This window comes from Bos indicus, chromosome 3 (assembly GCF_029378745.1).
Source record: "Bos indicus isolate NIAB-ARS_2022 breed Sahiwal x Tharparkar chromosome 3, NIAB-ARS_B.indTharparkar_mat_pri_1.0, whole genome shotgun sequence".
Taxonomy (NCBI): domain Eukaryota; kingdom Metazoa; phylum Chordata; class Mammalia; order Artiodactyla; family Bovidae; genus Bos; species Bos indicus.
Window position 1 is genome coordinate 45,848,643 of NC_091762.1, and position 24,025 is coordinate 45,872,667.

The 24,025-nt window shown below is 36.6% G+C and overlaps 1 protein-coding gene across 2 annotated transcripts in view; it reads left to right on the top strand.

The window, feature by feature from the left end:
* The window catches only part of DPYD (dihydropyrimidine dehydrogenase), a 922,996-nt gene that overhangs the window by 16,873 nt on the left and 882,098 nt on the right, over nt 1-24,025 (top strand). For both annotated transcript variants that reach the window (XM_070779940.1, XM_070779937.1), the window contains exon 2: nt 22,154-22,264. In XM_070779940.1, the coding sequence (XP_070636041.1) occupies nt 22,154-22,264 (111 nt within the window). The remainder of the gene's footprint in view (nt 1-22,153; nt 22,265-24,025) is intronic.

Genomic DNA, 24,025 nt, shown 5'->3' on the forward strand with positions numbered 1-24,025 from the left:
TGTTCATGTAAAGTATTGATTTGCTAGACTAGAATGTTTTGTCTATTTCAAGATTCTGGTTATGGCAGAAGCTTTACTTTAGAACTGATTCATGAATTGTGAGAAACACCATATATATATATATATATATATATATATATATTTAAAAGTTATCAAATAATTTACTGCTGCTGCTGCTGCTAAGTCGCTTCTGTCGTGTCCGACTCTGTGCAACCCCATAGATGGCAGCCCACTAGGCTCCTCTGTCCACAGGATTCTCCAGGCAACAATACTGGAGTGGGCTGCCATTTCCTTCTCTGCATAATTTACTAGGAGGGTTCAATTTCATTTTAATGAAAATTTTTACTTTCCTGATAAAAATTGTTATGTTCAGTGTAAAAAAAAAAAGGCAAAGGAATCTGAGATCTCATTATCTGTGGTAAATAACTTGTTCCTAGTCTTTTAAGTTTTTATTTCACTTCATAGTAAATACTACAAGAGATGTATTAATCATCTAACCTTGGTTCCTTAAATCTTAACAAGTGTGTAAATAGCTTGACTGTTGCTCACAATCAATTCTGTCATTTAATTATGTAACAACCTTGTTGATTTCTATCACAGTCTTCCATTAAGTCAATTCTTCTCTATGCCAAAATAATAACCTTAATTACAAGTTAATATCCATCATTTTTGAGGAAAATGTTTATACCTTTGAATGAATTTAAATGCCAAGAAGGCTTGTAGAATGTATGTGGACCTATACAGTGACGGGAAGTGCCTTTTATCAAATACCTGGAAGTTATTACAGGTATTTAGATTGAAATAGAGAACAATAGCTGATTGTTTCCTAGTGGTATGCCCCATTTTAGAAAAGTCTTAAAAGTTAAATGGTTCTGTTTAGTATGCTCTTTTTACAAAATATTCTATGAATAAAATAATAAATCTCACTAGAAGCTGAATGCTACTAATTTGATAAAATTATTACTCATTACACAGCAATCTAACTCTGCTTAAAATTTATTTTCAGTATGAATCTGTAATATGACAGCTGAAGTGTAAGAAGCTTTGTATTGAAAGTGATGGTGATAATTTACTCATCCTGAGATGAGTTATTATTTCAGTGGCAATGGAAAACTTTTAATGCTTAAAGAATTATTTAAATATAGGGATCGTGTAATCTTTCCTGTGGAAACAAAAGGAATCTAGTTTTATCCAAAAATTATGAAACACTGAACTGCTGACCTAGTATGCCTCTGTCTGGTCTTATTATTTATACACGGTTGATTCTTGCTCCATTTCTACCTTTTTATATGGCTTCTAGTCAGACAGAAGTGACTGGGTCAGAGGCAACATAAAATAGTGCATAACTCAAAATATTTGGTAGCTTCTTTGTAATAATATTCCTATATGAATATGGTAATGTAATGGAATCAGGAGACGTGGTCCTAATCTTGATCAACTTTAACTTGGGGTGTCCTTTCACCTTCCTAGGTGCATCTGTAAATGGAGGAGCCTTACAGCTCTAACATTCTAAGGAGGTGCAATTCAATTCATCGTAAACCTCCTTTATATTATATCTACACAAGGTCTTGAAGACACTGAGATGACTCACAGCCAGTCATTATATTCGTTATGGGCAGACAGGCACATAAGTAGACCATTTTTTACAGTGTGGATTTCACAGTGTGGATTTTATAGTGTGGATCATTGGAACACATGATCTAATAATACATGTAAAATTTTTTTTATAAACTGAAAGTGTTAAGCATATAATTTCTATTATAATGGGAGTAGTGTTATTTGGCATTTCTAAGTTGTAAACTATATTTTTGGTACCAGAGCATCTGTGATTTCTTCACAATTAAGGAAGCAGCTTTTCAGATAAGATGTCTGGACTTAATTCAAATTTAACAATTGAAAGGCACTGGTAACATGCTTTATTTCACTGTCAATTTTTTTTTTTTTTTAGCTTATATGTCATTTGTAAGATGACACCAAAACTCAAGTGATGTGCCAAAATGAATTGAACACTTTTTCCTAAGCCAGTTCTGTATCCTAACTTTTATTTTCTGTGGTTATCCTTGCCCTTATAATCACAAATTGTTGACAAGGGAGATAGACGTATTTTTCCATTCTCTTCACAGTGTTCATTCATTGTCATCAGCTCCTTCCAGAGCTTCCTTAACAATATTTCTGAGACTTGCCTCTTTGTCATCATTTAACCCCCAAACAGGTAACCAGCTAGTTTGGTAGATGCTGTGGCTAACAGATAGATGATAGGTTTTTCTATAAGTCTGACTTATTTCATGTCTTGTTTACATTGTTATATGTCCTAAGGCAAAATTCATTTTATTATTTATGATGAATATGCAGCAATCTTTGAGTTGTGAAATATGAAAGAAATATGAAACTAATATTATTGGTGCCCATGGAGGAAGTACAGATTAGTGATTAACAGTATAGAGTCTAAAGACAAAACACATGTAGAATCTGTCACTTTCTGGGTGAGTTATTCAACCATTCACAGCTTTGTTTCCTCACCTTTGAACTGACAATAATATTAGTAAGGGCATGTAGGATTGTTTTGATGATCAACCTTAAAAACACTTAGAAAAGTGCCTCACAAACTGGAAACTCTCATTTAGAATTAGCTATTACAAACAGTCATCCAGTGCAAGAACACTGGGAAAATGAAGTATTTCTTCAAGTAAGAAACATTATTAAATTTTGAAAAAAATGAGTTAAACTGTCTTGTTGTTTGAAATATATATTAGGCTGATAATAAATCTTGAAATTAAATCAGGAAGTATTGATAGAGATAGTGTATCTTGGAGCACTGAAGTGTGTAATCTACTAGAGTCTGGTAAGATGGGTTTAACACATCTTGGTTGGGAGTGTATATTGAAGGCAGAGAGTGTACAAATGATGATCGTGGAAGGTTTCCAGAAAACAGTTTCTAAAGGAACATGGGGTAAATTTTTATTCACAACATCGTGCCATGCTGTAAAAAATTTATGTCAGTTAAAATGGAGAAACCTATTAACAGTCAGTCAATGGAGATTAAAATGAACCTTTTTTTTTCTTCTTTTTTTCTGTGCTGGTGCAACAAAATTTCCATTGATCACTTCTTGAAGTGAGTAATTTTTGGTTTAGGATTTTTGACACTGTGATGGATGTCAAGAAAAATAATAACTTATGCTGATGTGATTTCCCATTTTTCTTTTAAGTACATAAGCCAAATGCTTTAATTTCCATGTTTATAAATATTCTGACTATGGATATTTTGCTTGTTGATGGGACTATCAGTGCTTCCCATACCTGGTTGGCCAACAGAATCACTGTGGGCACTGTAAGAACCAATTTATGAGGCATATTATAGAAAAAAATGAATAAAAGTGGCTTAAACAAGACAGTGTTTTATTTCTTCCTTGTGTGAAGAAGCCCAGAGATACATTGTACAGAGCATGCACTGCCTTTTTCTTGTCAACAGGTTTCTGTCTTTATGCTCTGATATCCTCAAGTCCACCGCATTGTTCAGATCGGAAGTTCAAGTTTCAAAAGGAGGGAGAAAGGGAAAAATAAAGGTGCACCCGTCCTTTTATTGAGACTTCTGAAAAGAGTCACATTTCTAAATACATCTTACTGGCTGACAATTAGTTGAATATGTAAGTGGAGAAATCACGTTATTGCCATTTTGAGAATTTTTCTTTGTTTATTTCTTTTCTTTCTTTCTTTCTTTTTTTTTTTTGGTCAAGATGATTTAGGAAGTTGCATGGGAGACAGGGTGAAGTGAAAGTGAAAGTCGCTCAGTTGTGTCCGACACTTTGTGACCCCATGGACTGAATTCTGGAGTGGGTAGACTTTCCCTTCTCCAGGGAATCTTCCCAACCCAGGGATCGAACTCAGGTATCCAACCCAGGTCTCCTCTTTACCAGCTGAGCCACAAGGGAAGCCCAAGAATACTGGAGTGGGTAGCCTATCCGTTTTCCAGCAGATCTTCCTGACCCAGGAATCAAACCAGGGTCTCCTGCATTGCAGGCAGATTCTTTACCAACTCAGCTATCAGGGAGAGAGTGGTCATTAAAATATGGTGTCTTGTCTGTATTTCCACTTTTCCTCAAGGTGGAGTATTAATAAAAGGTGTGAGTTTACCTTTTGTGTCAGGGGTCCCCACGACCACTCTCTGGCTCATTAATTTACTAGAAGTATTCACAGAACTCTGAAGTTATTATATTCATGATTACAGTTTATTATTTGAAAGATATCTTAAGATCAACAAAGAGAAAAGGAACATAAGTCAAATTCAGAGGAAACCAGGCAGAAGCTTTTAGGTGTCCTGTCTCACTGGAGCTCTGTGAGACGTGCTTAATTCCCCCCATCACAATGTGTAGCAACACGTGTGTAGTGTTGCTCGCCAGGGAGGCTGACCCAAGCCTTAGTGTCCAGAGTTTTTATTGGGCATTAGTCATGGGGGCATGTGGTGCTGCATGGCTGACTTCACTTATTCAAGCTCCAGACCACCAGAGAAAAAGCAGATGTTCAGTATTAATCACATGATGAGCTTAAATTATCTAGTCAGTTTAGTGTAGCATGGCCCAAGGCCTTAGGCATACAGAAATGCTCTGGTCAGAGCATTCTCAGCTTGGTTCCCAGGAGTGGGTCAAGGGCCACTTCTGAAAATAGTCCTTTTCTGGGACTGTGCTGGATTTGAGCAATTTAGGCCTACTGAATGAACCCATTCCCGCACATATTCCCACCTGACAGTAAAAATAAATGAAGCATATGAAACAATGTTTTTAAAGAAACTAGCTATCAGGCAACAAAAGATGCGCTCTCTGAGAGACAGAAAACAAAGGAGGAGAGCCCTCCAAATTTCCCCAGCTTACTCTCTTGAAAGAGTTTGTAAGCTTTAGCTTAGGAAATTGGAACCCACCCAGAGCTTAGTGGACTCTGGGGATCCCAAGGCACTGGGCTTTGTAGAACAGAGTAACAGGAGAGAGCTTCTCAGAAGGAAAACCAGAGCCCTGCAGGGGCCTCCCCCTGAATCTTTCACAGAGGAATGATCGGCATATGAATGTGAGAAAAATTACCCAAAGCTGGGTAAAGAACAATCTGAGAGAACTAGAAGGAGCAGTATCTGACATTTACTCTGGTCTGGAAAGAGTGCCTGCTCCCAACCGGCAGGACTGGAACACTTTGTCATAGAGCATTAGGTACTTGCCTCAATAGTGAGAAATAACCCTGGACTAAATACTGCTCTGATACCACCTCACAAATCTTAGAAGCAAGACTCAAGAGGATCAAACTGTTTCCACATAACTCAACTATGTCTTAGAACAAAACTCAAGAATATATATCGGAGAAGGCACTGGCGACCCACTCCAGTACTCTTGCCTGGAAAATCCCATGGACGGAGGAGCCTGGTAGGCTGCAGTCCATGGGGTCGTGAAGAGTCGGACATGATTGAGCGACTTCACTTTCACTTTTCACTTTCATGCATTGGAGAAGGAAATAGCAATTCACTCCAGTGTTCTTGTCTGGAGGATCCCAGAGACTGGGGAGCCTGTTGGGCTGCCCTCTATGGGGTCGCACAGAGTCGGACACGATTGACGTGACTTAGCAGTAGCAGCAGCAGCAAGAATATATATAGGAATACAGGAATATCCCAACAAAGTGTGTCCACAATGCTTGGCATCCAATTAAACATTACCAGGCATTCTTAAAAGAAGTATGAAAATACAACTCATCATGAAGGTAAAAATGAATGAATTGAAACAAACTCAGAACTGACACATATGTTAGAGTTAGCAGAGGACATTAAAATAGTGATAACATATTCTATGTGTTCAACAAGTTAAGTAGAAGCACAGAAGATAGAAATGTAAATTGAACTATAGAAATTGTGCCTACTATATCTAAGATGAAAAATACACTGGATAGGATGAAACACTGATTAGATAATGCAGAAGAAAAGATAGTGTAATTGAGGACGTAGTAATGGTAAATATCGAAAATGAAGCACAGAGAGAAAAAAAAATGATGAGTTACAAGTTGTGGGACAGCTTCAAGTGACCTAATATGTGTGTACATGGAATCCCCTAAAGAGAGGAGTGGAGGTGGGATGAGAAATCAGGAAAAAAAAAATTGTGAAAATAAATTCATAGGTCCAAAAAGCCCAATGAAGCCAAGCAGAAAAAATACAAAGAAAACCACAATAAGACACATAATCAAACTGATCAAAACCAATTATAAGGAGAAAATCTTCAAAGCAGCTAGGAAAAAAAAACCAAACAAGCAAATTATGTACAGAAGAACAAAGATAAGGTAAACAGATTTCTTCTTGGAAACAATACAGATGAAAAGACAGAACAACAAATTTAAAGCACTAGGGAAAAAGCACACAACTTTCAAGCTAGAATTCTATACCCAGTGAAATCAGCATTCAAAAGCTAAGGTGAAAAAGACTGAGATAAGTATCTGAAGAGAAGCCATCTGCACCTCCATGTTCATTGCAGTGCTATGCACAATGGGCAAGATACAGAAACAGCCCAAACGTCCATCAATAGAAGAATGAATACCAAAAATGTGGTACCCACACACACAAACACACACACACACACAACGGAATATTCAGCCATAAAAAAGAAGGAAATTGTCTCATTTTCAATGTCATGGATGAACTTAGAGGACATTATGCTAAAAGTGAAATAAGCTGGGCATAAAAAGACAAGCTAGAGGCTGGAAGGTGGGGGAAATGGAGAGATGATAGTCAAAGGGTACAAAGTAGCTGTTATGCAGAATGGACCTGTTCTGGAGATCTGATATGTACAGCATGGGGACCATAGTTAATATAATTTTGTATTTCTTGACATTTTCTGAGTAGACTGAAAATATCTGTCCCCCCCCCAACACACAAATAAAAGGTTACTGTATGGTGATAGATATTTTAATTGTGGTAACATTTCATGATGTGTATGTATATCAGAATCACATTGTATACCTTAAATAAAGTCATATATATATATATAATATTTGTCAGTTATGCTGCAATGAAACTGGAAAAAAAGAACAGACAAATCTGTAGTCAGAAAGTAGATTAATCATTGCTTGACGCTGGGAATTTAGGGGAAATGTGAAGTGACTGCTAATGGGTATGGATTTTTTGGGGGGAGGAAATTGATGCAGTGTTCTAAAATTGATTATGATGATGATTGTACAACTCTGTGATATACTAAAAGGCATCAAATTGTACACTTTAAATGGGTAAATTGTGTGGTAAGTGAATTATATCTCAATAAAACTATTATAAAGATTACTTGAAAAATTTTAAAAAGGGACAAAATATGAAAAAAAGAAAATGTGTGACAACAGCACAAAGAGAAGTAATGGGCAAATTCTTCATTATCAGAGACTTGAAAGAGTGTTTCTAATAGTGATAGGAACAGACACTTATTTGCAATGAAAACCCAGGGGGTGGCTGAATATATCTGTTAAACTGAAAATATATATGCATTCCTATGTGAATGCCCATTTTGTATTTTATCTTTTGGCATTTTCTTTTATTTTAAATTTGTGTGAGCTTTATATATGTTACAGAGTAACCCTTTGTCATATTTCTTTGATAAATTTGATATAGTTCAATAAGTTTTTGGAATAGGATTTCTGAATTAGGATGGGAAATATTAATATCTAAAGTCCATTCCAACTCTAATGTACTAAATTCTAGAGACCTTGAGAAGATGCAGAGAGTTCATTTTATTTATTCCTGAAAGAAAACCAGTTTAGGTCAAGTAGATACCATGTTTTTCGTTTTTCGTATGTTTGAGATGTCTGTATTGTGTAATAAAATCTGAAGTTTTGACCCTAGAACATTTTGAGTGGATAACAAGTAATTCATTTGTTTTCTTGTCAGAAATTGTTGCTGGTGTTATATTACCACAGATTGCAAGGTTCAGTTCAAAGTGTTTCGCTGCTGCTTCAGCTAGTGAGTTGCATGATTAATCCTTCCAATGAAAGTCTGAAAACACTGACCTCCCATTTCTGAGTAGTTAATGATTATATGGCTTAAAAATCTTTCTGAGTGCTGACAAGTACTGAATGACGTTCTTTGTCTTCTGCAATAGAGTGAACACTAAGAAGAAAACAAAATTCTGTTTGTTTTGCCAGTATTAAAGTCCATTCTCCAGTGGACATTTCTTGCTGCTTTTTCTGACTCTTCTGCTAAAGAACTATATATATATATATTATTTTTTTTTTTCTAATTGGAGGATAAATGCTTTACAGTGTAGTGTTAGATTTTGCTGTACAACAACGTAACTCAGCTATACGTATCCCCTCCCTCTTGGATCTCTTCATCCCAGATCGTCACAAAACACTGAGCTCAGCTTCCTGTACTTTATAGCAGGTTCCAATGTTTTACACATCAGTTCAGTTCAGTTGGTCAGTCATGTCCAACTCTTTGCGACCCCATGAATCACAGCACGCCAGGCCTCCCTGTCCCTCACCAACTCCCGGAGTTCACCCAAACTCATGTGCATCGAGTCGGTGATGCCATGCAGCCATCTCATCCTCTGTCGTCCCCTTCTTCTCCTGCCCCCAATCCCTCCCAGCATCAGAGTCTTTTCCAATGAGTCAATTCTTCCCATGAGATGGCCAAAGTATTGGAGTTTCAGCCTCAGCATCAGTTCTTCCAATGAACACCCAGGACTGATCTCCTTTAGGATGGACTGGTTGGATCTCCTTGCAGTCCAAGGGACTCGCAAGAGTCTTCTCCAACACCACAGTTCAAAAGCATGAATTCTTCGGTGCTCAGCTTTCTTCACAGTCCAATTCTCACATCCATACATGACCACTGGAAAAACCATAGCCTTGACTAGATGTACCTTTGTAGGCAAAGTAATATCTCTGCTTTTGAATATGCTATCTAGCTTGGTCATAACTTTCCTTCCAAGGAGTAAGCGTCTTTTAATTTCATGGCTGCAATTTTATACATGGTAGTGTATTTATGTCAAACCTAACTTCCCAATTTATCCCACCCTTTCCTTCTCCCGCCCACCCTTCCTCCGTGTCCACATATCTGATGTCTGTGTCTCAGTCTCTGTTCTTACCCTGAAACTAGGTTTATCTCTGCTAATACACATACATGCATTAATATACAATACTTGCTTTTCTCTTTCTGAGTTACTTCACTCTGTGTGACAGACTCTAGGTCTATCCACATTTCTATAAATGACCTAATTTCATCTTTTTTTATGGCTCAACATCACTAATTATTAGAGAAATGCAAATCAAAGCTACGATGAGGTATCACCTCTAACAGTCAGAATGGTCATCATCAAAAAAATCTACAAAAAGTAAATGCTGGAGAGGTGTGGAAAAAAAGGAACCCTCTTGCACTGTTGATGGAAATGCAAATTGATACAGCCACTGTGGAGAAAAAGATCAGTTCAGTTCAGTCACTCAGTTGTGTCCGACTCTTTGTGACCCCATGAATCACAGCATGCCAGGCCTCCCTGTCCATCTCAACTCCTGGAGTGACCTAAACTCATGTGCATCGAGTCGGTGATGCCATCCAGCCATCTCATCCTCTGTTGTCCCCTTCTCCTCTTGCCCCCAATCCCTCCCAGCATCAGAGTCTTTTCCAATGAGTCAACTCTTTGCATGAGGTGGCCATAGTATTGGAGTTTCAGCTTCAGCATCAGTCCTTCCAATGAACATCCAGGACTTTATGGTTCCAGTGAACACCCAGAACATCTTTAAGATGGACTGGCTGGATCTCCTTGCAGTCCAAGGGACTCGCAAGGGTCTTCTCCAGCACCGCAGTTCACAAGCATCAATTCTTTGGTGCTCAGCTTTCTTCACAATCCAACTCTCACATCCATACATGACCACTGGAAAAACCATAGCCTTGACTAGACGGACCTTTGTTGGCAAAGTAATATCTCTGCTTTTTAATATGCTATCTGCTGCTGCTGCTGCTACTGCTGCTAAGTTGCTTCAGTCATGTCCGACTCTGTGCAACCCTGTAGACGGCAGCCCATGAGGCTCCCCAGTCCCTGGGATTCTCCAAGCAAGAACACTGGAGTGGGTTGCCATTTCCTTCTCCAATGCATGAAAGTGAAAAGTGAAAGTGAAGTCGCTCAGTTGTGTCCAACTCTTAGTGACCCTATGGACTGCAGCCTACCAGGCTCCTCTGTCCATGGGATTCTCCAGGCAAGAGTACTGGAGTGGGGTGCCATTGCCTTCTCCGAATATGTTATCTAGGTTGGTCATAACTTTCCTTCCAAAGAGTAAGTGTCTTTTAATTTCATGGCTGCAATCACCATCTGCAGTGATTTTGGAGCCCCCCCAAAAGAAAGTCTGACACTGTTTCCCCATCTATTTCCCAACAAGTGATGGGACCAGATGCCATGATCTTCGTTTTCTGAATGTTGAGCTTTAAGCCAACTTTTTCACTCTCCTCTTTCACTTTCATTAAGGTTCCTTAAAAATCTGAAAGTAAAACTACTTGACCCAGCAATATGACCCAGCATATGACCCAGCAATCCTACTACTGGGCTTATACCCTGATAAAACCATAATTCAAAATACTCATGTACCCCAGAGTTCATTGTAGCACTATTTACAATAGCCAGGACATGGTAATAACCTAAGTGTCCACTGACAGATGAATGGATAAAACCAATTCGGTACATATATACAATGGAATATTACTCAGCCATAAAAAGAACTTTTCTTATTAGCAATTTTTTGTTTTGCATAATTTTACTAATGAAAAATTATGCTTGATTTTGAGGATAGGAAAATATATAAATGATGTCATTGCTTTTGAGGGTTTTACAGAGCAATTGGATAATAGAATACATCGATATTAATAATTACTTGATTTCTTATCTGATATGTCCAATGATAGTGTCAATAGGATATCTCAAAGTTCATGGGTATGAGCTAAATAGAGGCAGGGACAATTTTTCTTAATTTTTGAAGAAATGGATCTTAGATTGTAAACGAAAACTAGCATTTACACTAACATAAAATGGTTCCATCTTAGAAAAGTTATGTGAGCAGAGGTGTAGATGTAGGATTGTACATGGACTCTATAAACAACAAATAAGGTGAGAGTGGAAGTAGTTTGGAGTGGTAGGTTGTAACACATTGAACAATAAAGTGGTAGTTTTTACTGGCATTAAGTATAAAACAGGGAGACATGTAAGCTTTGTGGTCTGTATATGTGTGTGTGCACATGCATTTATATGTGTGTATGGAAGATGTTTGTTACATAGGAAAGAAAGAACAGAATTGAGGTGAATAGTTTAATTAGGAGAGTACCATTATATCGGGCTTCCCTGGTGGCTCAGCAGTAAAGAATCCTGCAATGCAGGAGACACAGGTTGGAACCTGGGGTGGATAAGATTCCCCTGGAAGCGGGCATGGCTACCTACTCCATTATTCTTGCCAGGAAAATTTCATGGAAAGAGGAGCCTGGTGGGATGTGGTCCATGGGGTAGCAAAGAGTCGGACATGACTGAAGCGACTAAGCCTGAATGCACACACTATGATATCATGATCCAAGTGAACTGTAATAGGATCTGCAATAGTTTATAGATGCAAGAAATACAAAAGGACAGGCCAGATGTGAGTAACATTGACTGGCATTGTGTGACTTTAAGGAACAAAAAATAGTAGTTGTAAATTGACCACATGTGAAGTTCAATTTACTAGAAAAGTGGTGGTATTCTTGACAGAAGTCAAATGGAGTTAAAAATTGCTGGGGGGCGGGGGCGAAGAGAATGCATGGTTTTTTGATGTGAAGAAACTGAGATAATGATGGAACATGCAAGTGGGTTATTTGGCATCCACTGAAGTAGATGACTGTAAATCAAGACAGAACTGAGGGTTTAGAATGTAGGTAAGACTCAGCTGCAGAAAAGTAATCATTAGTAGAGGGGCATGCAGGAAGGGTCCAAGGACCCTTATTTGTGATCAAGAGGGAAATGGAAGTCACAGAAGTAAAAGTAGTCAATACAAAGGGAGGTCTCAAAGCTCTGATGTCAGGGAAATCAAAGAGGATGTGTTTCTGGATAGACGAGCCAATCAACAGTACTGAACACAGCAGAAAACCCATAGAGAGTTGAGAAGCAAACTAAAACATAGCATAATAATAAAAAATGTTTTCAAAAGTTTCATATTCTTGATTTTAAATAGTTCAACTTCCCACTTGACCATATTCTTGCTCCATTACTATCCTTCTCAGTTGTTACCAGACCTGGCTTAGATCCAGTTGGTTGGACTCCAGTTGAGTCCTTTCCATGCCTGCTGTTGCTTCCGCCAGTTGAAGAAAAGCAAGTTCTTGCCAAGCAAAGCAGGAAATTTTATTTATTGATTAAAGAAAGAGGAAGGGAAAGCTCCATGCTCTAACCATCCCTTCTTCCTGGGGGAGGCAGGCGAGAAAATGTCAAGGGGTTACAGGTGAGTATGTCATCAATTTGAGAAAGGGGTGGAAATTTCCAGAAATAACCAGAGCATGAGTAGTCCCTTGGGTCCTTTTGCGCACACTGTGTCTTGCCAAGTGCGGGTCCCCTCTTTGGGTGGAGATCTTAGTGTAATCATGAGGCAAAGGCAACGTTCTCACACTTTGGGTCTCATCTACAGAGGTGCTGCTGTCGTGGTCTGGCTGGAGCCAGTTCAGGCCGGTGTGTTGCCATTTTAGCCCTTTCTGGTTCAGGCTGGTTCTTCGGTTTAACCTTAATTTATATTTAACAACTACAGCTGTGGTGGTTGGGAAAAAAGGTTAGTCTCTGCACAGGTATTAATAAAATCAGGAAATTAATAGGTCATTTCTGATATAAATCACTTGCTATCCCACATATGTTTTCTTTTAGCTGTTAACCATGTAAATGAAGGGCAGCTAGTCAATCCTTGATTTATTATGCTATTGTGAACCTGAAAATCATGCTGCTTGCTCAATTTAGTTAATTAAAAAAAAAATCTAAGCTCAATTAACTAAAGTTCTCCTCCTTTCTTTCCCTTTAAATCTTGTTTTTGAGCTTTTTCATTTGCTCATCAGTATGGCTTTATTTTTAGCACGTTGATGGATACTTAACCTCTCTTGAGCTAAAATGACTCTTGGTCTTGTAAACACGGATCTTTTAGGGGACAATGTGTCTTTTACTCAATAGTTAATAGATTAAAGGTAAATTGTAATAGTTTTCGTATTTCTTCAAAAGAGTCTGAAAAGCTGATTTTACTTTGAGGCCAAAAAATTACTGTAAAGCAAGTTTTGAGATAAAGTTACTAATTTTACTTGACTCTAAAAAAAGTATAAATTCTAGAGTATGAATTTTCTTAATTATCAGTGAACTGATGAATATATTTTTGGTAATTTAATAATTCTCTTTAATTCTTTTAATCCATAATTTTATCTTCAGTTTCTGTGTATGTTCATATATATATTTTTCAGCTCTTGCAAGCATCAGATGTATTTTAACCTGAGTTTTCATAATTATTCCTTTTCCAAATAAATATGGGTTATTTGAATACATAAAGCACAGATGCTTTGCAATAATATATTAAATGGAAAAATAATTTATAAGGTAATGAAATTGTTTAATAAAATGACTATAGTACAGGTTCTCATCTTTTTTAATATTTTTGATACCTCTCAATAAGGGTTTGCATGTGACACTTTTTTTTTCAATTCTTATAAAAATATATCAGTATGTAAGTTGGTACATATGCTATACAAATGGTTTAAGTAATAAAGATACATAATTAATGGTTAATTTCTTTGTTAATATTTTTATTTTTTAAAATTTAAGCGTACCATGTAATATCCCTTTTATTTATTTTAAAGTTTCTTCTTGTCTTGATAAAATAGAAATATAGACTCACTATAGTACCATTTGCAATCTAAAGAGAAAAATATCTTTTAAATTAATGCCCTGGATTTACAGCATTTGCATAGTTCCACAGACAATAGAATCCTTTCCATGGCTGTTATGGACTGAATGTTTGTCCCTCTTAAATTTTGTGTGGTGAAGGGCTGACTCTCAATGTGATTGTAATTGGAGATGAGGCCTTCTCAGAACTGTGAGAAAGAAATGTCTCTGACATTCCTTAATAGCAGCCCAAGTTGACTAATACAGAGTCTTAAGTCAGAGTCTGTTCTGTGTTAAGAATTACGAGAGTAATATCAGATGTATAAATTAGGGTTCCTGTGTTTGAATTCTTAATCTTTTCTGAAAAACATTAAAAGTCATTTTTCAATTAGGGAGCGCTTAAGTACCTAGTATGTGATGTGTGTTCTGTAAGTGAAGGAGAGTACACACTGGGCCTTGCAAATACAGAGAGCAGCTTCATGTAGAAGATCTTTGCTTGCTGAGTAGGAGAGTGCCATGATGAAGTTTTTTTAAGGTACATAAACTTTTATTTGTGTTACCTATGGGTTCAGTAGAAATAAATCAAGTTTCCCATGCAATGTAACTAGCGTGTGAAGGGGTTCATTTATTTCTTGTTGATGATTTTTTTTTTTCATTTTTTATAATTTTGTAACTTTTTACTTGTCTTTCTTAGGAAGGAATTGTAATGTGAGTTAACCTAAACATGTTGGGACCAAAGGTCCGTAAGTTATATATAGTTATATGTGTTATAAAGTGATATGTACTTTGCTATATACATGTACTGGATTTTAAAAATCTGTATTTGAATTTCATGACCCTCCCACACTGCCATTTTAATTTGTGTAGAGCATATTGCATTTTCAGACAAAGTGCCTTTGAAATTTCAGGCTTAGGGCAAGAATAACTTCAGGAACCAATGACTTGGTTTCATCTGGGAAACATCTCTACTTACCATCTCTTTACAGTTACCTTTTCACCTGTTTTCTCCATCTTTTTCTATATTCCTGTACTTTGGGACTTTATTCTATATTCCTGGAATTTGGGCTTCCCTGGTGGCTCAGATGGTAAGGAATCTGCCTGCAGTGTGGGAGACCTGGGTTTGATTCCTGGGTTGGGAAGATCTCCTGGAGAAGGGAAAGGCTACCCACTCCATATTCTTTCCTGGAGAATTCCATGGACAGAGGAGTCTGGCAGGCCCATGGGTTTGCAAAGAGTCGGAGGACTGAGCGACTTTCACTTTTGCTTGTTTTCTTCATCTTTTTCTATATTTATCCTTTAAAAAATGATTCCTATATATATATTCAAAATGAACAATACAAGAATATGAATACAGATTGGTTCAGTGGAGTCTAAAATCTAGATCCATCACATACTAATTGATATCATGTGTTAAGCAATTTCTGGATGCACAGTTCTAAGTTTTATATGTAATTTTATGTCATCCTCAAAATGATCTTATGGGGTAGGTACTATGACTAATCAACACTTTATAGTTGAAGAAGTAGAGGGATAGAGAGTTTAAATAACCAGTGAAAAGCAATAGAGCTAAAATCTAAGCCCATTTAACCTCTAACACTGTGCATATTGTTTAGTAAATACTTAGCACAATTAAAGTTGTAAAACTCAAGACTGTTAGAGACTCCATCCTTCATCAATTATGTATTAATCATAATGAGTTAGTCATTGTGCATAAAGGAGAAAATATTCTTTGAATAGAGTTAATCAAATGAAAAATGTGGAAGATAAGTTATTTGGAAAGGTAGTACAATCTAAAGGAAAAGAAATCTGAGCCCGTACAAAGAATGAAAGTGCATTAAATATAGGAAAATCTGAGAGTTCTTGATTAGGACTGATTACCATGACTTTTCAAGGTTTTCAGACTTCAAGGTTATTTATGTTGATCTCTTAAATGTGGGTGTAAGATGCAAAATTGAGGCTGTGTTCTTTCTTGTACTCCCAAACCAGCTGGAGTTCTGAGCTTATCCAAGAACCAAAGGCACCTTTGTAAATTCTTAAGTTACTTACTTAAACTCTCCTTACACTATGATCAGTGATAGACTTGGAAGAGGGTGGGGTAATTGGCTGAGATTGGGGTTTATAAGCAAGAGACTGTTAAGCAAATGAAAAGTTCAGTTCTCAACTGCTGAACATTTGTTAGATTGTTACCTGGATGAAGCAAGAGATACTTAGCAAAAGGATTAAGCAACAGTTATTTATTTTTCTGTTAACCAGGAGTATTTATTGAAGAAAAAAATGCTGCCACAATACATTTTATTTAAATTAACATAGTTATAGCAAATTATGAAAAAATGAAAGAAACAAGTTTTAAATTTTATTTACTTATTATTTATTTTTAACCTGGAAAAGTAGGAGACATTTATAAAGAACTTAGGATACATCATCAGAGACAAAATTTAAGCATAATTTAAATAAGACAAAATTTAATGAATTAATAAGTTCAGCCTGTAAATTGAAAATGTTGGTATATGTGTATTATGTTGTATATATGTATAATGGCTCAATTAAAGTAAATAATGACCAGTACTGAAGAGGAAATATTTGCTTATAATTTAAAATGCAAAGGATAGAGGGAGCTTGCTGTGCTGTGCTGTGCTGTGTTTAGTCTCTCAGCCGCGTCTGACTCTTTGTGACCCCATGGACTGTAGCCCACCAGGCTCCTCTGTCCATGGAGAATCTCCAGGCAAGAATACTGAAGTGAGTTACTAGCCCTCCTTCAGGGAATATTCCCAACCCAGGGCTCAAACCCAGGTCTCCTGCATTGCAGGCCTATTCTTGACCATCTGAGCCACCATGGAAGCCTAAGAATACTGGAGTGGATAATCTATCTCTTCTCTAGCGGATCTTCCTGATCCAGGAATCGAACCAAGATGTCCTTCATTGCAGGTGGATTCTTTACCAGCTGAGCTACCAGGGAAGCCTGGAGAGAGCTTAATGGTGCATTAGGTTTGAATAATTGATACTGAGATGTAAAGCAAAGCTATGCTTTTATTTTTTATTTTTTTTAAATTTTATTTTATTTTTAAACTTTACATAATTGTATTAGTTTTGCCAAATATCAAAATGAATCCGCCACAGGTATACATGTGTTCCCCATCCTGAACCCTCCTCCCTCCTCCCTCCCCATACCATCCCTCTGGGTCGTCCCAGTGCACTAGCCCCAAGCATCCAGTATCGTGCATCGAACCTGGACTGGCAACTCGTTTCATACATGATATTTTACATGTTTCAATGCCATTCTCCCAAATCTTCCCACCCTCTCCCTCTCCCACAGAGTCCATAAGACTGTTCTATACATCAGTGTCTCTTTTGCTGTCTTGTACATATGCTTTTAGAAAGAGAATATATTGGCCAAATGACTTTCTGCAGTTGGAATTCAAGCTCTCAGCACTCAGTTCCAGTATTTGGGGGCCAAGACTTAGTGCTTTTATTTGTGAACTGAGGGCCTGTGATTGTAGTCAATAAGAGCTCCTTTTTGTGTTCTCTATGGTAGTAGTACAGAAGGCCACTTCTCAGATGCAGGATTCTAGTTTGTGTGTTGTGGCCTTCTATCTGCTTCCCAGAGAAGAATTGACAGACAGCACAGGGAAAACACATGCCTCTGATTTGATGTCGTGTGCGAATCTGTCTCCTGATCATATTCTATCATTTCTTAACCTAAATAAAATTAGTGCAGTGAAATTCTCTCAAATTCTGTTTTTTTTTTTTTTTTCCCTCTAGAATCACCAGTACATTTTTATTGGGTTACTGAAAATGATTGGGGAAGCCAAAAGCCAAATTCTTTGCATGGGAGAAAATCTTCCTTTATAAGTAATATGCCTTATTTCTGAAAGGGTTAATGGGTCTCTTAAACTGCTCAATTTATCCAGAGAGGGGACCCTGTGACCCTGTTAGGACTTGGCTTTGGTCATTTCTTAGGAAGAATGCAATTTAGAACTCTCCTGTATTATTCTGCCAGCTGCTTAGTTATTGATGATATTGACTTTTAGTTTCAAAAAGTCTTGCTTTGGAAAATTGTTTTTAACAGCTCTCAACCACTCATGTCTTGTATTTTTATTTTATATCACTTTTCATTTGGGATATTATTAAGTCAAATCCTTGGTAACCATTCTCCACAATCCAATTTATTTTTACCCAAGATCCATTGAATTCAACTCACTGCCTTTTTGCAAAAGGTTAACCCAATATTTCATGTTGTGTTATACTTTCTACTTATGCTGTGCAAAAGAAAAGTTACTGTGATAAGCAGCCAATAAATTGCATTCAGAATGTTTATTCTTAAAAGTTACATTACTGTGCCAACATAGATAAACATAATCATTTATCACAATATGAATTGTGGAAGTAAAAACTAAATGAAATACAGCCATCTTTCTTGCATATTATCTAGTTCTTTTTTTTCCCCTTTAAATGTTGGCCACAATAACTACTTTAAAAAACGTCATCTTCTTATTTATCAGCTTGAATTAATGTGTGAAATGACTAATGGTTCAAATAGGATAACTAAACAAACAAAATTGCTTCTGTTTCATGATAAAAAAATGTTTTCTTTTTTTTGTATATAAATAGGATTACTTATGTTTTCTATTGTTGGCTCATATTACTAGGTTGCTTTGGAATTATTTAATCATGAGGAATATATTGTTTAAACCTCATAGATTTATTGTACATTTGTTGTCCAGAACACAGATATCTAAATTGATTGACTGAAGAAATATCATGTCTAACATATATAGCAATTACTAAAAGTAATCTTCATTTATGTTAGGCTAATAAAATATGCCCCAATAATGTTTATTAGAATGAATGCAGTGTTCAGTGAAATTCACTGAATGTAGAATTTACTGTGTATTATTAATACTATTATTTAGTAACAGCTTTATTGAGATATAATTCACATACTGTACAGTTCACAAATATAGAGTGTAGAATTCAAAGACTTTTATTGTATTCATAGTTTGCTACTAAGACCGCATCAATTTTCATCTACCCAAAGAAATCATATACCCTTCAGCATTCATGCTGCATTTGCCCCTAATCCTCCAGCCCCTGGCAACCACATCTACTTTCTGTCTCTATAGACTTCTCTATTTTGGACATTTTATGTAAGTGGAGTAATACAGGATGTGGTATTTTGTAACTGACTCCTCTCAGCACAATGTTTACTATGTGCATGTGTCTTGTTCATAAATTTCCCAAATTTCCTGTTACTGATATCTGTATTCATTCCATTATGGTTGGATAGCTGCTTTGTATGATTTTAACCTTTTTAAATTTATTAAGGTTTGTTTTATGGCCTAGCATCTGGTTTGTCACAGAGAATTTCTTGTGGACACTTGAGGCATGAAATTAAAAGATGCTTGCTCCTTGCAAAAAAAGCTATAACCAACCTAGACAGCATATTAAAAAGCAGAGACATTACTTTGCCAACAAAGGTCCGTCTAGTCAAAGCTATGGTTTTTCCAGTAGTCATGTATGGATGTGGGAGTTGGACTATAAAGAAAGCTGAGTGCTGAAGAATTGATGCTGTGCTGTCGGAGAAGACTTTTGAGAGTCCCTTGTACTGCAAGGACATCAAAGCAGTCAATCCTAAAGGAAATCAGTCCTGACTATTCATTGGAAGGACTGATGCTGAAGCTGAAGCTCCAATACTTTGGCCACCTGATGCAAAGAGCCAACTTATTACAAAAGACTCTGATGCTGGGAAAGATTGAAGGCAGGAGAAAAAGGAGACGACAGAGGATGAGATGGGTGCATGGCATCACTGACTCTATGGACATGAGTTTGAACAAACTCCGGGAGATGGTAAAGGAGGACAGGGAAGCCTGGGGTGCTGCAGTCTAGAGTCGTAAAGAGTCAGACGTGACTGAGCGACTCAACAACAACAAATTGTGTACCATATATCTTTAAGGCTGTGTTAATTTTTTGAAAAATATTTTTTGTCTTTGTCTTTTGGGACTGTATAATATCTCTTGAGTTCTCTTAAAGTTTGCTGATTCTTTCTTCTGCAAATTAAGATATACTATTGAGCCCTTCTAGTAAATTTTTTATTTCAGTTATTATAGTTTATTATCTCCAGAATTTAAAGAATAACTTTTATGTCTTTATGAGTATTCGCTGGTGAGATATTGTTACCATACCTTTCTTATAGTGGCTGCTTTGAAGTTTTTATTAAATGTTACACCTGAAACCTCTGAAAGGCAATGTCTGTGACCTGCTTTTGTTCTTTCATGGACCATATAATCCTGTTTCTTTGAATGTCTTGTTATTTTGTTTTAATGGAAAATGGAACATTTCAGATGATATAGCGATTCTGGATACTAATTTCCCTCTACCCCATCCCAGAGTGGGGGGCTGGTTGTTGTTAGCCTTTTGTTTAGTGATTTGGTGGACTGCTTTAGATATGTCTGTTTTCCTGATCTTTGATAGCACTCACATAGGGTGAGGCCATGGGCTTCAGTAACTGTGGTATGACAGTGCTTTTAGTGGAACTCTCTGTGCCTTCTCTTTGGATTTCTTTGTTAAATGGTCCACCTCTGTTGGTATCACACCCAGTTCTTAGTCTCTTTGATTACTAGTTGATTGCTCTGTTGTTTTTGGCAATGCCTTGGGACATATTAATAAATTACTTGACAGTGTCATTCAGTTAAATTTGGGCTCTTTTGCAAGAGTAGTTTTTAGGTGAGTCTTTGAGATTTCTTGTGGCCATACAGGAGCCATTAGGTATTCTTTCTGGTAAACTGTCTTGTGATTTAGTTTATCGCTCTCCTGAAGCTACCTCCTTCCTCTTAATTGTCTGGCATTGAACTCTTTATTGTTTTTGAGAGTACCCTTAGGCTTGAACTTCCCATGTATTAATTTAAATGAAGTCATTTCTTCTGTTTGTGTGACCTCTTTCTCTGGGAAAAAACCTCTGCCACAGCTCCAGATCTAGGGGTAGTTACAGTGGCCTGCATTTCTGGGAGCCACACTCCTGCTTTTTGAGCAGGGCCCTGGTATAGGCAGTAACCTCTGATTTCAGTTGCTTCTCCTGGTTTGCTAACTCTAAGCCATGGGCAAGCTGAGATAATGGTGATCAGGATCCTCTTATGGGCCTGTTGCTCCTGAGATAGAGCCTTTCTTCTGTGAGTGGGTATGGGAGAAGCAAGGAGCTCCTGACTTCTCAGCTGCACTTTCTGGTCTTTAGTTGCTGCATAGCTGGTAGACTGGGGAGAGGGGAGTAGGTATGCTAATATCCTGCCTTTCTTTGGGAGATACCTCAGTGTCACCTAGAGGGTGGGTGGAGGGTCAGCCCTCTGTTCTTGGCTGTATTCACCGAGGTAGAATTTCTGTGTGCTGAACTGGGAGCCTGGAGGAGGGAGACAAGACTGCACTTCAAATGCCACAGACCTTTGCCATTCTTACCAAGTTTTAGTAGGTTTTTTTCAATAACAATTTTTTCATTTGCTCTTTGACTATAATAATTTCTGGAGACTTCAAAGGATTCTTATTTTTATTAATTTTTATCAGTTATATTGTTCTATTAGGTAGTTGATCTGCAGAGGTCCTCATTCATTCATTCTGGAAGAGTCCCAGTGGTCATGTTTCAAAGCAGACAGGCCTTTTACATTAATTATTTCTTCAGTTATTCAGGTGCTGCTTTACACATGTGTTTAAAATGTTTTCTATTCTATTTTATACCTCAAAAAGTCACAATAAAATGTAGACTCCATCTTTGGTTAAATTCACATGTAAGCCCAACACTCAGAAGAACTGAATTCTGATTCAATCCCTTCCACATATTAATTGTGAGATCTTGAGCAGGTTACTTAATCACCCTGAATTTATTTCCACATCCAAAATTTTGAGATAACAGTAGCTATTTGTACATTAAATAATACATGTGAAAGCAGTTGGTAAAATTCTGAAAACTTAGTGGAGATTGTTATTTCTAGTTTAAATCAAATCTGTAATGAAGTGCCTGCCTCTTTTCATTCTTATTTAAGAATACTATTTATAAAATTTATCTTAAAGTCAACTGTTATATTTTACATGTTTTTGAACTCCTTCGTTATCATAAATAAATATTTGTATAAAGTGAACTGGGATATCACCTAGTAAATGATTTCTTTAGATAAGTTTGTTGTGGAATTACAATAGTATAAGGGGAAAACAACATTTTTAATATACATCTTTGGAGTATGTGTGTGGAATCTTAAAATTTGATTTTTTATAATCCCAGGATATTTATGCTTATATTTTGTCTATGCTATCTTCAGAGTATCCTGGCTTTAAATCCTCGAACACAGTCTCGTGCAACTCTGCGTTCCACTTTGGCCAAGAAATTAGACAAGAAACATTGGAAAAGAAATCCTGATAAGAACTGCTTTGTAAGTACGACTGATGCATGGTTTCATGCTGAAAATTATCTCATTCTATACTGTAAGACATGATTTTATATATAGAAATATAATTAAATATGTGTAAAATACAGCAGTAGTTTTTTCATATTTAAATATTTTATATTTGAATCTTCTAAAAAATGTGATTAATTTTGCTTCTTAAAAAATATTTTGAAATAGTTTAAAATCATATAAATTTAGTTTGTGCCAAATTTTATTTTTTGAAAATGAATAAAAACCTCTTAAAATAATTTTATAATAACACAATGATATGGACGAGTTTCCAAATTTCAGATATAATTCAACTGAAGAAGGGTATACTAGTATACACAAACTGTTGTTAAATATTCTTTTGGAGAACATATAAACATTAAGTGTTCAATATGAGCATCTTGTATTTCCAGATGAGGTGCAGGTGGAAAAATCTGTGATTACTAACTGCTAGAATATTATATAATTGCGTCCATGAAATCATTATAGGGCTGGGATTATTAGGCTATAAATGAGGATTAAGTAAGTACAACTTTGAAGGCAATATTTAATATGCCATTTTATGAGGTATAAATATTTGTTAGGAAAACAACTTCCTTTTCACTTGATTTCCCAAATTAATTTCTCTAAGGGCTTCTTTGGTGGCTCAGATGGTAAAAGAGTTCACCTGCAATGCAGGAGACCTGGGTTCAATCCCTGGGTTGAGAAGATCCTCTGGAGAAAGAAATGGCAACCCACTCCAGTATTCTTGCCTGCAGAATTCCATGGACAAATGAGCCTGGTGTGCTACAGTCCATGGGGTTGCAAAGAGTTGGAGAAAAATTAATTTCTCCAACATTAATTTTCTCCAAGTGATTAGTGAACCAATTAATAAGTATAAACTTATTTAAGATTAGCTCTTTTGATACTTTGTGTATATGTTCTTTTTAATACAATGATTTTAGTTTATTTTTATGTACTTCTTAACTACATATAAACTCTTTTAGGATAGGAATTGAGGGTATTTGTATATGTATATTTGTATTTATCTGATTTTTAATTCTTCTGTCAATGGCGAACTAGCAAAGTTTTTTGAATTAAAAAAGGGAGAAATACAGGGAAACAACATGATTTGCGATGATAACACAGCCACTTAACTAGAAGATTTGGATTTCTAATTCAGTTTTCCTTGCTCCACTTCTGTGAGCTTTGCGTTCTACCATGACATTTCTTGTAGAGGTCTCTGGAAGGACACTAGTGTGCTCCAAATTAGATCAAGGAATGAATCAACTATCAGTTGTGATCCTGTATAATGATATAAACAATTGAAGGACACTGAAAAAAGAATCATGTAATTTTCAAACTTAGAAATCCTTTAATGATTATCAAGTCACTCTCATTTTAAATGTGTGAGAACTATGATCCAGATAAATTAAACTCTCTAGGGTTTCCCCTTAATAGATTATTATAGAGATACCAAGGGAACATTTTATGCAAAGATGGGCTCAATAAAGGACAGGCATGGTAGGGACCTAATGGAAGCAGAAGATATTAAGAAGAGGTGGCAAGAATACACAGAAGAACAAAAAGGATCTTCATGACCCAGATAATCACGATGGTGTGATCACTCACCTGGAGCCAGACATCCTGGAATGTGAAGTCAAGTGGGCCTTAGTAAGCATCACTACAAACAAAGCTAGTGGAGGTGATGGAATTCCAGTTGAGCTATTTCAAATTCTGAAAGATGATGCTGTGAAAGTGCTACACTCAATATGCCAG